This window comes from Haliotis cracherodii, unplaced genomic scaffold (genome assembly GCF_022045235.1).
Source record: "Haliotis cracherodii isolate W230 unplaced genomic scaffold, xgHalCrac1.p SCAF_7, whole genome shotgun sequence".
NCBI classification, from domain to species: Eukaryota; Metazoa; Mollusca; class Gastropoda; order Lepetellida; family Haliotidae; genus Haliotis; species Haliotis cracherodii.
This window is the reverse complement of record NW_027266330.1, coordinates 33,606,953-33,622,275: the sequence shown is the minus strand read 5'-3', so window position 1 is coordinate 33,622,275 and position 15,323 is coordinate 33,606,953. Positions and strand designations below refer to the sequence as shown.

General features: G+C 41.0%; 1 protein-coding gene across 3 annotated transcripts in view; it reads right to left on the bottom strand.

Annotated features, from left to right (window-relative positions):
• Nucleotides 1-15,323, bottom strand: part of LOC139447189 (putative ammonium transporter 1) — a 57,328-nt gene that overhangs the window by 4,500 nt on the left and 37,505 nt on the right. For 2 of the 3 annotated variants that reach the window (XM_071228405.1, XM_071228403.1), the window contains exons 2-8: nucleotides 11,583-11,672; nucleotides 10,030-10,257; nucleotides 9,393-9,493; nucleotides 8,831-8,968; nucleotides 3,077-3,310; nucleotides 1,422-1,560; nucleotides 207-301 (exon numbers count right to left, since the gene is read on the bottom strand). In XM_071228405.1, the coding sequence (XP_071084506.1) occupies nucleotides 207-301; nucleotides 1,422-1,560; nucleotides 3,077-3,310; nucleotides 8,831-8,968; nucleotides 9,393-9,493; nucleotides 10,030-10,257; nucleotides 11,583-11,670 (1,023 nt within the window). In that variant the 5' untranslated portion in view covers nucleotides 11,671-11,672. Of the gene's footprint in view, nucleotides 1-206; nucleotides 302-1,421; nucleotides 1,561-3,076; nucleotides 3,311-8,830; nucleotides 8,969-9,392; nucleotides 9,494-10,029; nucleotides 10,258-11,582; nucleotides 11,673-14,140; nucleotides 14,328-15,323 lie in introns of those variants that run through there. The other variant, XM_071228402.1, reaches the window with a different exon arrangement.

Sequence of the window (15,323 nt, the reverse complement as noted above, 5' to 3'; positions counted from 1 at the left end):
TTTACAAATACTTATGCTGTACCCGCCCTTTCGTATTCTTTTGGGGTTGTTGATTGGACGAAACAAGAAATTCAGAGTATTGACACCCTCACACGAAGTGTATTCGTGCAGTGTAAAAAGGTATAGTCTTGCCCTGAACTGGTATAGTTAAAGCACGAGCACTCTTGCACTTTTTGTATTCAACATTAAGTAAAAAGTAATCTTACCAGTCCTGATTTCTTGTCCCAGGCAAAGACAATGCCCTCATCCTTTTTAAGAAACGCTACAGAAATCACACCCCACAGACCGCCCCCGAAGTGAACTGAAACATGAAAAGAGTATCAGAGATAAACGACATTAACAAACAACTGACCACTTCGTTGCTTCGTCGTATAAATAGTGTTCGGCAGTAGGTTCAAGAGTGGGCGCAAATATAGTTCAGAAACATAATTTGTTTGAAATGAAATACTGGTCTCATGTTTCATACACAAAAGCATTGTTCACATGATATGCTGAATATCCTGACTAAAATTTGTTTGTTTGTTGTTTAACGCCGCACTCAGCAATATTCCAGCTATATGACGGCGGTCTGCAAATAATCGAGTCTGGACCAGTCAATTCAGTGATTGACATCATGAACATCGATCCACACAATTGGGATACGATGACATGCATCAACCAAGTCAGCGAGACTGACCATCCGATCTTTTACGGCAAGCATGGGTTCCTGAAGACCTATTCTACCCCGGATCTTCACGGGTTTTAAGAAACGTGTTAAAAAGACATCTTAAAATCCAGGGTCCCGGTGCCAATCCCACCCCGATATTGGACGGTCGATTAGTTATGAAGAGGAACATCACTCATTATTTATTAAAAAGAAAACCGTGGAAGAAACGAATTAAGAAAGTCTATAGCACAGAAAATATGTGGAATACACTCTCAACCGTGCTCACAGGAGCTCTCTAGGTAAATTCAGATGCGGAATGGCCCCTTTTAAGGCAAACTGGACGTTCCACAAATATACCAATAAAAGAGATTTTGCTTCTATTTTACAGACCGGGTGGAAGACGAGATCCATGTTTTACTTATTTGCCCTTTATACGACGACGTGAGGGGTGATCTTCTTAATCGCTGAAGTCGTAAAGTTACTCATTTTAATAATTACTCTTATAGTGAAATGATTACACATATTTTATCAAACGCTGATTTTACTTTTTGCGTGGCCCAAACATGCAATATTATTTCATAATCAAAGCAAAACGATGTTCCATTTTATGTCATTGATGTACGTATGTATATCTTATCGCTGGGTATTACTGTTTACTTTAATGACATATTGTCTCTCGTAAGTCGCCAGGTTGTAGAACTTTATGTTTGTATTTTTTACATGATATATTGTAACTGTATTCTACGAGTGAGACAATGTGAGTTTCCTTCCTCACCTGCCACAGCGTCCAGTGGATCATCGACTTTCATTCTGATGACGAGACTGGACCACATTTTATACGAGATTCCGGCAAAGAAGCCGACGACGAGAGCACCCCAGGGATAGAAGACGTTACACCCAGCGCATGCTGCGACCTGTAGAAACAATTCCGTCATTAGGATAGTCAAACCTGGACATCTGACAGTCGGAAATGCATAAACTCTCCTCTCCTCACCATAGATATACAAAGACAGCATCTGGTCTGGGCCTCTGATTTGTTCGCTTGTCCCGCCGTCATATAGCTCGAATATTGCTGTGTGCGACGTTAAAGAACAAATAAACAAACAAACATAGGCTTGGCAGCGTGTCTGCAAAAGGTATGGGTCACATACACTCATGGAACAAGTTATGTACTACCCATTTTTATGTTTAGATAGCTTGAACTTTAATGTATCTGTTGGAAAAGAGACGATCAATGCAGCATGTCCAAATGCCAAAGTGGTAAACACCAATATGACTTTGGGTTTAATTTGTATTAATCCGACTGTGATATACTAGTGACTGACAACTGTCCAAGAGCAGCGTTAAACAAGCACTACACAGTGCGTCCTGTATGATTTGTTTGTTTGTTTGTTTGTTGTTTACGCCGCAATCAGCAATATTCCAGCTGTATGACGGCGGTCTGTAAATACTCGAGTCTGGACCAGGCACTCCAGTGATTGACATCATGAGCATCGATCCACGGTATAGGCATTCTTCAACCAAGTCTGCGAGCCTGACCACCCAATCCCGTTACGGCAAGCATGGGTTGCTGAAGACCTATTCTACCCCGGATCTTCACGGGTGTGTCCTGCATGAGATTAGACTGTGTCATTTGTAACAGATCCGTTGATGGCATTAATCTCCTTTTCTCTAAGTCTATGTGTTTGGGCAACCTAGTGGTTAAAGCGTTCGCTCGTCACTCCGAAGACCCGGGTTCGATACCCCACATGGGTACAATGTGTGAAGTCCATTTCTGGTATCCCCCGCCGTGATGATGCTGGAATATTGCTAAAGGCGGAGTAAAACAATACTCACTCAGTCAGTCTAAGTCTTTGATGCCACCAATACCTACCAAAACGTTGGCAAAGAACAATCTATGTTTCTCTTCTGGTCGTCAGCACGATGCAAAGCGTAGCTGAGTGAGTGTGATTTTACAAGGCTAATGATGGCGGGGGACACGAGAAATCGGCAATGATGCAAAGAAGCGCATGAAGCATATAACAGGGTAGCCAAAGAACTACCATCATGGAAAGGTTGCAAAACAAGCCATTAGTTAATCGATTTCGACCTTTGTTCTTCAAGATAAGTGTATGACATTGTAAACAAGAACAATTGTGTTTTGTTAATTAATACAGGATACGATCAAATTACAATTATATTTATTCTTACATCACGTAATGACTATTCCAGGGTAGAATAGGTCTTCATCAACCCATACATGCCGTTACAGTCGACTAACGGGATCGGATGGACAGGCTCGCTGACTTGGTTGATGCATGTCATCGTATCCCAATTGCGTAGATCGATGTTCATGTTGTCAATTACTGGATTATCTAACCCAGACTCGAATATATTCAGCTCGCAGTCATAGGCTGGAATATAACTACATAAACAAACAAACAAACTTACCATGCCTGTGAGGGCACCATTGAGGGTGTTTAGGAGGCTCCAGTGGCGCGTTCCAAAGTATCCAGTCTTGTGGATGAAGAGAGAGACGAAGGCTGACATTGAACCGGAGATGATGGTGTTGACAACGCAGAGGCTGATGACGGCCCCGCTACCCTCGCCGGAGATATTCAGAGCAGACCCGCCATTGAAGGCCAGGAAACCAAACAACAAGATAAAACCTCCAAGAGCGGCCAACTGGAACACATGAAGACATACATGATCCAGACGAGATTCCCCAAAAGACAGTATCTGTCTCCAACGGATATTCGTACTCCTAGTTTAAATGCAGTCGTGCTCGGGAGGAAATCGACAAGACTTCAAGACTTTCATTCGAGTTTTATTTGAGGGCTCAGCAAAACTTTCAGAAAGTTTTTTGGTAGGAATGTGAAGGATATTTCCAAAGTTGACGAATCAGTGACAAAGATAAATATCCCTATTCCCTATTTTCACTTGTACCATATGTCTTTTTTCCAGGTGAACAATTGACTTGCATTTGCATGTGTTTGTGACGTGTGCCACCGTTTTTTGACAGGATACGCTCACCTTTTCACGAACACCTGGTAGTCATTTATAAACACATGCTCATAACAAAGACGGAATATTACGCTTCCTTATGGTCATAAAAATGCTTTTTGTCGCTTATATTTATATAAATGTATTCAGAAATACATTGACACTTTCAGCCCAGGTATCATATTTCCTGACAAGGAGTATTAGAGTAGTATCTGTGAAGAATAAAAAGGTTCACCTAAGACAGAGAGAAGCCTTCATTGCTAAAACTATAGAAGTCAAACAAACACCAACATATATGTTTATCAGGCTTCGCATACATGTAAGTTAATTATATGGCATCTTCTATCGTCCACAAAATCACCAGAGATGCATGGACACAATATGCATACATCTCAAAACTCTATTTGTGACCAACCATGAGATAAGGGGCCTTATACGTGAAAAATCCATTTGGACTTTTCATTATATTTAAAACTATACAGTATCTTCGGAAACCAAAAATGCAATTCACAAGCACCAATTCATAGTTATTACAGAGATACATGATATCAAACATTTGGACTCAGTTTCCGACGTATAACTGTTTATGTAATAATTGCAGGTTTTACACATGATGTTTGTATTACATTACGAACTAACGAGAGAAGATATAAGATATTTTTCTACAGTCCGCACCCATGGCGATCTTCACTGAAGTAACCTGACGTCAAACGTCAGAGCACATTTAGAGTAGTGGCCAGACCCTCAAACTGCCGACATACCCCTTCCCATAGTAGAACAAAGCAAACTTAGATTTTCCTTATGGTTTTGTACCCAACGGACTGGAAAATGATGGTTGTGGTCAAATATTTTGGTGGCAGATACTGTCTTGGGGTCAAAATGCACTCTTATTTTGTAAAAATACAGAAAATGAAAGGTAGTGTATGCACTGAGTCCTTATTTTTATCATTTATGTGAAAGTTAACACATAGTAGACATTGATTTATTAGTATTTGTTTAATTATAGCTTCTCACAAATTGAGATATTAGTAAAAAAAAATACGCCAAAATATGATAAATTTTGCTCTATTTTCATTTTCCAATTATTGGAAAATGAACCATAATGAATTATAAGTATTATCAACCAAGCCATTTGATATCTTAAAATAATTCGACACGTCTTATGAGGAGACAGCAGTGTTCATAATCCACATAGCTTTTATGATTTTAAAAAAAAATGGTAATATGTTACCCCGCCTCCCAATTTGTCAAAATGTGCAATTTTTATATTCCCATTGCTAATTTCATTAATGATAGATTTATACAAGACGTACATATCACTGTTTGCTAATGCATTTTCTATGTTGGATATTTTAGAATGTTTGCCTAAAATTAATGATAATTTAAATCACCTAAGAGGTACATTTGAAGGTTAATGCCACTTTGAAGGTCAAGTTCTAAATTAATACATATATAGTATTAAAAAAAGCAACAATTGCACATACAACTTTCATTACTGGTTCTGGGTATGCTTGGTTAAACCCTACAGAATATACAAAGAAACAAACGAAAAATTTGCACAACAAGATCAAAATAGCTGCTCCCCCTAAAAAAGGACAATCAGATGATATTGTGGACTCAATCTCAAGACACAGAGAGGTATATATAGAAAAGAATTTATGGTCATCAACTTCTTTATTATGAGGAACACAACGTTTGGGAGTAAATATTTTCTCTGTGAAGCAGAGTACATACATATTCTCCTGTAAGAACACCAAAGTAATAAGATAGAAAAGGTGGAAACTTCACAAGGGACGCCAACAGTTAATTGGTGCTGATAGGTGATTAGCAATAGACAAATGGAACAGTTAACAGTCTCCGGGCCAATGGCAGAGGAACCAGCAGCGCAAGTCCAAACCCCAGATCATATATATACCAGATCCCCTGCAACTGTGGCCATCAGTACATTGGAGAAACCCTCAGATCATTCAACACCAGACTCAAAGAACATCAGACCTCTGTCAACAAACTAGACCTGAAATCCGCTATTAAATCAGGGCCAATTAACTGTTGGCTTCCATTGCTTAGTTTCCAACTTTGTTATCTTATTACTTTTGTTGTTCTTACTGGTACATATATATGTTCTGTGCTTCATAGCATTAATTCACCTGATGAAGGAGTAAGTACATGTATATACTCCGAACTTTTGTGTTCCTCATAATAAAGAAGTCGATATCCATAAATTCTCTTCTTTATGTGTATCACTTCTAAATTAAATGTCATTCAAAGACTACATAAAGGTACCTAAACATCATAATCTGACATATATCAGAACCTTCATGAATACACTATTGCTCTCAATACCAAAGGAGTGAACTATATGATTATTTTTGTAATTACATACATAATTCTTCACAAGAGGACGTCACTTAAACCACAAACCGCGTACAGTTCGGTATGACTAGACTGTCAAATGTAGTCAAAAGTAACAACAAATGAATATGACCGAGATGTAAACGAGAAATATCTTTATTCATGGCATAAAAAATAAAAATATTGAGGCTATGTAGCTATGCTGCGTCCCAAACACACTTCTGCACTTGTACACAGCAGACGTAATTCAAAATGAATATATAGGTTTTTACTTTCCACAAAAAGCAGTAAATGCATTATCGTGTCAGTGGATTTTCTGTCTGGTCCATTACGTGATTCTCTGGTCTCTTTAAAGACAACCGTCGCATGGAGGGAAACATACAACGCGTACGTTGATGCAAAGTTTGTGTGTGGCAGGTGTTACCGGCCATTTTGTCCGCCATATTGGATAAAACAAATTTCTCAAGCTCATATGTAAGATTTGTACGATTCATGTACGTGTGTTCAAATAAAACAATTTGGTGTATAAGAATGTTAGTGGTGACCTTGTAATTTTTTTATATGCTATTATATATTTGTGGGGGTTTTTTTAAAGGATGGGGCGTGGGATCACATTTATACATTTTCATACATTATATTATACCTATATTAATTGTGGAAATTTTCATAAGCTCCTGAAGCATGCAGGCAGATTTAGAGATATCACACGACATGACTGTCAATATGGAGGTTACATCATCTTTAGTTTTGTAATATGGAATTCTTTTTCCTGTTTTTGACACATTTTGGCCGATAACTCGACTTTATTTGTTCTATTTTAGGTTTCCTAAGTCAGAACACTGATTGTATTTATAAAATGAACATTACAATATGCAAACTGACTTGTTTAGAGCCATTAATTTGATTTACCAAAATCTTTCATACAAATATGCATTTAACCACCAAAAAAACATGTCTGCCGCCAAAAGAAATAACCACAATAATAATTTTCTAATGCATATAGATGATATCCTGGGAAGAAAATTGTGGTTGTGCTTTGTTCTACTGTGGGAGGGGTTACTCCTTATATAAGCCTCTTTTTAAGGGTTGGCCGCTCCTCTAAGTGTATACCAGCACCCATAAGGTCCCCTTTTCTCTTGGTGGGTCTACATTTATTGACATAATTTACCTGAGTGTTTGCAGTTGTGAATATCTGGACTGGGGTTCAAGTACCTTTCCAGTCGAGATAGAGTAAGTGAGTTTGGTTTAACGCCGCTTTTAACAGTATTCCAGTTATATCACGGCGTGCAAGGTTAATGTGGGAGGAAAGCCCGAAGTGATGCAGGTCTTAGACGTTTACCACTTCGGTGAAACCCACGAGCACGGGTATGGTGCTGACAAACCTAGAAACATAATCGGGGCGACCCGGGATTCGAACCCACAATCATAGGTTTCTGGCGTGCCCAAGGGCGCAACTCTGCACAGCGAATCGCGGCGCCTTAGACGACTTGGCCACCCGTACCCCCTCCAGTCGAGATAGAGCTAGTACATATACTGACTATCACTTAGCATTGCAGTAGTGCATATATCGTGGAATTATGAAGGTTCAGAGCATCATTAATAAACAAAACATGATCTCGAAAGATCATCACGACAGCCATCGTCGCGTTTACATACGACCTTGAACTTCGTGTTGTAAATGAGAGTAGCGTCCCTTGGGCCAATGACCAGTCTTTAGAAATGTCGTCCCCATGCCTACCAATGCAATCTTGCATAGTGAATTGTTTAAAAAAGAAATTACACTCCGAAACTGTAACAGTTGTTGTAATTTATAGGTATTCTCAACACGTCCCCCCTACACTGAGTTTGAAGCTAGATTTTCCGTTGAATGCAAAAGTTTCTAAATTGGTGATTTTGAGCACGATTTAAAATTGTCGTCTTACGTTTCGTGTAATCGATCTTTATGTGGAGGATAAAACACGTCAAAGGTGTTTTTTTATGAGATTTAAAACCCGAATCTAAGGAATAAAAAAAGAGACCGTCAGCCCCGAGATTTTATCCCGAGGATGAGGGTTTTAAATCTCATAAAAACCCGAGGGTAAGTGTTTTATCTCACTTATAAACCGAAAAAAGAAACTTAAAACAACATTTATCAACGTATTTTTATGATTCAACTATTCTCTCCATGAACCTTAGGAAGCGGGCGTAAAATATCTGTTGCTGGCGTACGAATAAGACATTTAAAAAGCATTGTGATTTGTCAGCGCCTCTTTAGCGTTGTGGTATACAAACTGGGCTACCGATACGAAGGGTGCCTGTTCAGTCCTCGGGAATATGAAGAAAACATTTGTCATTTGATTTTACATTTCATTACATTGTGTTCAAATGCAAATAAATATCTGGCGAGAAACAATCTTATGTTACAATATAAACGGAAGTTGCGTTAATAAAATCCCTGGGATATTATACGAAATCCCGGTTTATACGATTTAACGCGACTGAAGGAATATAGGATGACGTCACTGGAGGTTAACAGTTCAGGTCGCACCTAGAGAGAAAATCTATAATCGAATCATGAGCTTCGAAAGTTGTATCCGTATGCAACTCTTATGACAACAGCATCCCTTTTTAACGTTTAATTTAGATAATAAGCAAACTTTAAGAGAGTAATAAAATACATTACTTCACTCGTTCACGTTAGATACAGTTTTTTATTACAATTTGTGTATTTCAAAACGTATCTAAATCGTTTTCGCTCGAAGACGTTGAGTTGGAATAAACAACGTATCTGACGGAGGACTCGGTTAGTCGTCTATATAGAGATGAACAATGGTACACGCCTCAAGTACTGGTTCCGGAACTAATACTTACAGGAACTGAATGTCCTCGAAGGTCGATTGGTCCTCGCTTGTCACGATGAAATCGGCCAAGTCTTGGCCCAAGCAGGAGAGCCCCGCAGAAGGCAGCAGTTCCTCCCAGGATGTGCACAACACCACTGCCAGCGAAGTCCTGGAGACAAATCAGCATTACTGTTTGTTTTGTTTGTTTGTTTGTTGTTTGTATGTTATTTAACGCCGCACTCAGCAATATTCCAGCTATATGACGGCGGTCTGTAAAAAATCGAGTCTGGACCAGACAACCCAGTGATTGACATCATGAGCATCGATCTCTGCTTACCCTTTTTGAACCATTGTACTGATAACACGGTCACATGACATCAACAATAAACCATTTGCTTCAGTGAGTGAGTGACTGAGAATGGGCTTCACACATTGTACCCATGTCGGGAATCGAACCCGGGTATTCAGCGTGACGAGCGAACGCTTTAACCACTAGGCTACCCGACCGCCCCATTTGCTTCAAGACAAATGCTTTTTGTATGTTATTTATTTAATTAATCAAATGATCACCCTAATGTTATGAGTTTACTAACTTGATAGACGGCGGTGGTGGTGCCATTGTCGTACGTGGCGCCGACGGCCAGCCAGCCAGCAGGTGACCACACCCAGTGTGTGACCACAGGGTAGACAAAGCCTAGAAAGGGGAACATGCATACTGTTGACAACGATCAATCAATTGTTAGTAACCTTAATTTGAAGACATTGTTCGTTGTAGTCAGGTCACAAATTACAGTCTATAAACTGTTATATAACTGTTCTCTTTAACTGCACCATTCCTCTGTGTGATTAGTCAAACTACAAATGATGCAGATTATGAGTTGGAAGCGTCTTTTGGTAATATGGATGAAAGATTATTTTTGACTTATTAATGACCGTCGCAAGTCTGAATGAAAATGACGGCATCACACAACCAAAACTTTGCTTCTACTTATACATCGAAACAACAACAACAACAACAATAATAATAATAATAACGTGCCTGAAACCCATCCTAAAAAAATGCTCAAAGTGCTAAAAGTGGAAGTAAGCACATTCATATCTACTCGTACGTAATTACACACATAAAACGAGAAACGTGGACAATTTCTCGAACAGCAGCTGTGGGAGGTAAAGCGGTACGTTTTCAGTATGGAATTGAATAATTGATATTAAATCCTCTATTGCACGCACCCGTTATGAAGAAGCTGTAGATGAAGTAGGCCAGGAACTCGCACCTCTCGGCCATGGCGCCAGACACAATGGTGGCAGCGGTGGCGGCGAAGACGTACTGGAAGAAGAACCCCGCAAACTCCGTGTCCGGCAGAGCATCCGACGCCCAGTAGGAGTAGCCGATAAAACTGTTGCCCGCACCATAAGCCAGGGGATACCCTATTGTCCAGTAGGCTATGCCGGCCACAACTAGAAGGAACAAGTGAGTGAGTGAAATAGTTTTACGCCGCTATATCACGGCGGGGGACACACGAAATGGCAATCGAATCCGTGTTTTCGGCGTGACGAGCGAATGCTTTAACCCCTAGGCTACGAGACCGCCCCAGAAGGAGCAAGGTGATGAAATATCATGTGCAATTCATCCAGTATACTTATTTAGAAGACTTTGTCTGAGGAATATAACATTTAAAGGGAACTGCAAAGGAGCCTACAGGATAGCTTCATATTCAGAAGACAGCTTGACTTACTAAAGTATTGTAGATTTGCTTGTGAGTTATCGGGTACCTTGTGACTCTCACGACAAACATGGGTTGATGAGGACCAAATCTCACCCGGATCTTCACGGGTTCACGCAAACATGTGTCTCGAGTGTAACAGCACACCTGACCAGCTTCAACAGCTGGGAGATAACGTGACGTTTTGGTAGCCATTGACAACACAATGATCGATTATTTCATTGTAAGGATCTCACCCGATCTCACCCAAACGACATCTCCTTTGGAAGCAGGTTTTGGGTGATATCGTCCAAACCTGATTCTCAATTACATTTTGTGCTGAAACAGCGCAGTGAATGAGTGAAATGTACATCTTTTTTATCAAAGCTTCCAGCCATATGACGATGGATGAGTGAGTGAGTTGGGTTTTACGCCACTTTTAACATTATTCCAGTTATATCGAAACGCGTCAGCTTAATGTGGGAGGAAAGCCCAAGGCAATGCAGGTCTAATGATTGGCTTTTACCACTTTGATGAAATTCACGAGCACGGGTAAGGCGCTGTCAAACCTAGAAACATAATGGGGGTGAACCGGGATTTGAACCCACAATCAGACATGTAGGTGTGCCCAAGGGACGCAACTCCCGGCGTCAATTACGGCGTCTTAGACGACTGGACCACTCATCTCTATTACGATGGAGACACCATACATAGGCTTCACACATATGCATTGTACCGATTTGGGAATAGAAGTGTTCCACTGTCCCACCGCCATACAGGACACTCTAACATCGTCCTCGAACCCTCGAAACCACGCCAAACTCTGCTGGATGGTTAACGTTCAAGGTAAAACATATCTATTGTGACGTCTTCCAGGGATATATTCTCACCCGGAATCCTTACAGTCCTGAATAATGCGTGAATAAATAAAACAACTGTGTTGGGTAAGATCCGGGGGAGAATAGATCTGCTTCATTTGTTCTGGGATTCGAACCCGTTTTCCCAGGTTTCTAGCACGCCTGAAGACACAAATCTCCACAGCGAGTACTGGTGCTTTTAAACTAATTCATGCAAACTCACAGGAGTCCATAAGATTCTTGATCAAAATGTTGGTGGAGTTCTTGCTCCGTACGGCACCAGCTTCCAGAAACGCAAAACCACATTGCATCACTGAAATGAAAAACAACAAAACACAACTAAAAACATATGTAGTACGTAGCCAGTTTTTTAGGCTATTCTTGTGTTAAGATATTGTTTGTTTGTTATTTTACACAAATATTCCAATAAAATAACAGCGGCCTGTAAATCAAATCTGGAACAATCAAGTGATTGATATTATGAGCAACGATCCACACCCACCAATCAATCACCGAGTCTGATCACGTGACCCATTATGGTGCTTCGTACAAGTACATATTGCAGTTGATCTATTCGTGACCGAATACCTCACGTGGTTAACTATAGAAAGGAGTGAGTGAGTGAGTTGGGTTTAACGCCGCTTTTAACAATATTCCAGTTATATCAAGGCGTGTCAGCTTAATGAGGGAGGAAAGCCCCAAGTAATGCAGGTCTTAGACGTTTACAACTTCGGTGAAACCCACGAGCACGGGTATGGTGTGACAAACCTAGAACCATAATCGGGGCGACCCGGGATTCGACCCCACAATCATAGGTTTCTGGCGTGCCCAAGGGACGCAACTCTGCACAGCGGTTCGCGGCGCATCTCGTAGAGAGGAAATGAAGAGGAAATGAATGTGTAAAGTCATTGTTAACATTACTATTATCATCATAATTATAATTATATTATATTGCTGTTTGCAATAGTCCAGCAATATTACGACGGGTGAAGCCTGAAATGGGCTTCTAACTTAAAACAAGACCCATGACATTAACAAGATGATTATGTTTGTCTGTTTGTTGTTTTACGCCGCACTAAGCAGTATTCCAGCTATATGACGGCGAAATGCCCCACCCCTGCCCCCACCCCTGCCCCCACCCCGGCAATGTAGCCAAGTAGAATACCATACCTATTATTAAACTCATCACATATTTATGTAAGTTCGACACAGTGATATCTGTGGTGGAAGATCGGCAAGGTTGGTGTTGGCTATGACAGGATTTGTTTGTTTGTTGTTTTACGCCACATATTCAAGCTATATGACGGCGGTCTGTAAATAATCGAGTCAGGACTAGACAATCCAGTGATTGACGTCATGAGCATCGATCCACGCAATTGGGATACAATGACATGCATCAACTAAGTCAGTGAGCCTGACCATCCGATCCCGTTAGTCGCCTCCCTTTAGTCGAAAAGCATAATCGCTTTTTAAGACAAGCATGGGTTGCTGAAGACCTATTCTACACGGGATCTTCGCGGGTCATACATTATATGAAGAACTACGGCAAATTAACATCTGTCGATATTATGTATGTATATCTCATCAACAGTCAGAGTATGGATACGATGTGGTGCAAATGTGTCTAGAATAAAAACATAAAATGCAACCTGACGGGTACCCTTTTACTGAACCGACGTTCACTGCAGTCACTTCCCACGGTTTACAGTAAAAGTGATTGTGTCCTACTGTGAAAAATAAAACTGACAGTCTACAAAAGTAGGAGTCATTATGTACACTTAAATGTGTGGCAGGCATCCCTTTTAGTGGTCTATAAAGCCTTGTGTCTGAAAATGATTGACAGAAGCATTGAAGAGAGAAATGTACTGACAGATCCGTCTCACAGCAATGGCGCCTGTCGGCGTCCCGGTACAACACAAATCCAACTCACAAAATACTGTGGCACATGTCACAACGATATCCAGAGGCTGTAGTGAAGGGAGAGATGCATAAAAAAAAAGTGTGTGTGGCTGCTAGTACTAGTCCGGACTGATGCCGATTTATAATTCTTGCCCACTGAGATACCATGCCGCAGTTTAACATGAATACCCCACTCAGACACAGTATACTGAATCCAAGCCGACCAATCCTTGTTTTAGTACCTTAATGCCGAGCGCCAGACTTGGGTAACAACAAGTATCGGGGATCGAACCCTGGACCTTCCGCTCTCCGGGCGGACGCTCAACCTCTAGACCACGGAGGCGGTCGAACTTGGCTGGGATGCATTTAGGGTGTTGGAGTGAGTGGTATCGATTTATGCCACTTTTAGCAGTATACCGCAATAATAGCACGGCGGGTGACACCAAAAAGTGGGCTCCACGCAGTGTACCCGTGTGAGGATTCTACCCCGAGTAGGGGGGGTCGGGTAGCCAAGTGGTTAAAGCCTTTCGCTCGCCACGCCTAAGACCCGGGTTCGATTCCCGACACGGGCACAATGTGTGAAGCCCATTTCTGGTGTCCCCCGCCGTGATATTGCTGGAATATTGCTAAAAGCGGCGTAAAACCATACTCACTCACGCACTCACTACCCCGAGTCTTCGGCGTGACACGTGTATGCTTTAAACACAAGGCCATCCCAAAGGATCAACGCTTTTCAATGATCCTATCATAAAATAACAACTATTTTGCATTTTTCACTCGATGGAAACTCCGACGACATATTTTTGAGACTGCTTATTCCCCGCCGTTTGAATTTACGTAATGCATACAACACAGATACAACAAGAACAAATTTGTACTTACAGTACACTACCATGCCCATCACTATGAGGAAGAACTGATCCAGATTGATTTTAAGGTCATCCAAACCCTTTTGAAGACTCGTATACTGCTCCCATGTTACGTTTACGACCGCCATGTTGGTGATACGTCTGTTGTCACCAGGTCTTCGCTAGTGCGCAAAACTTTACGAAATGAAAACCAAGAGCACTTTAACTGATGATTATTGCAAGCGCTTAAACCGCAGGCGATTGGCTGTGTATCTCGGGTAGGCCAGGTGGCCACGCTCTGGTGAACGCTGTGCCATGCGTGAAGCACGTGGTGTATCAATGCCTTTACGAAGCATGTGTTTCAAGCTATTGTGGGCAGTGGGTTGATCGTAAACATTGATACTGAAAAAGATCACAAGGGAGAACCAGTTTCAAGACACTGAGGTGTAGGGCGTTACAATCTCATTCAAATCAGATCTTAGTTTTCACTACCGCTAAACAAAGATCTGAGGACATTCCATTACGGGTCATGTCAGAACGACCTTTCGCGAATTTTGACCGAACAATGAAATGACTGACACGAAATCGACATTATCCAATCAGAAGGCAGTTTTCTCGAGCTTTACGACACAAGTTTCAAACCTGCGACTACGCTTCGAAACATATTTTGACATATTCTCGATTAAAAATAATTAAAACTGATAAGAACATTTTGGAATGGCTAATAGATGGTTTAAATTGAATGGATATAATCAGAAAACCCATAACTGTCGTTCGGAATAAATATTTCGTGGTGGCATGATTAGAAAACACATTCTGACATCACTTTCATGATCTGGTAAACGACGCTCTGATTGGTTGGATGAAAGGTCGTTCTGACGTGACCCTTAATGGGATGTCCTCAGATCTATGTTTAGCGATTGCGAGAACTAAGGCCAGATTTTAATGAGAATGAGGGCGTTATGAAGTCAGAACCGGCGTTTACTCTCCCGTTTACAGTGCAGTGGTGAACATTTATTAGACGATCTGTAAACGGACGCCTGTGTGAGTTAATGGTATTAAAGAACACCTTTCTGAACAGTAGGTTATCTACCCCTACAATGAGTGAGTGAGTGAGTTGGGGTTAACGCCGCTTTTAACAGTATTCGAGTCATATCACGGCGTGTCAGCTTAATGTGGGAGGAAAGCCCGAAGTGATGCAGGTCTTAGACGTTTAC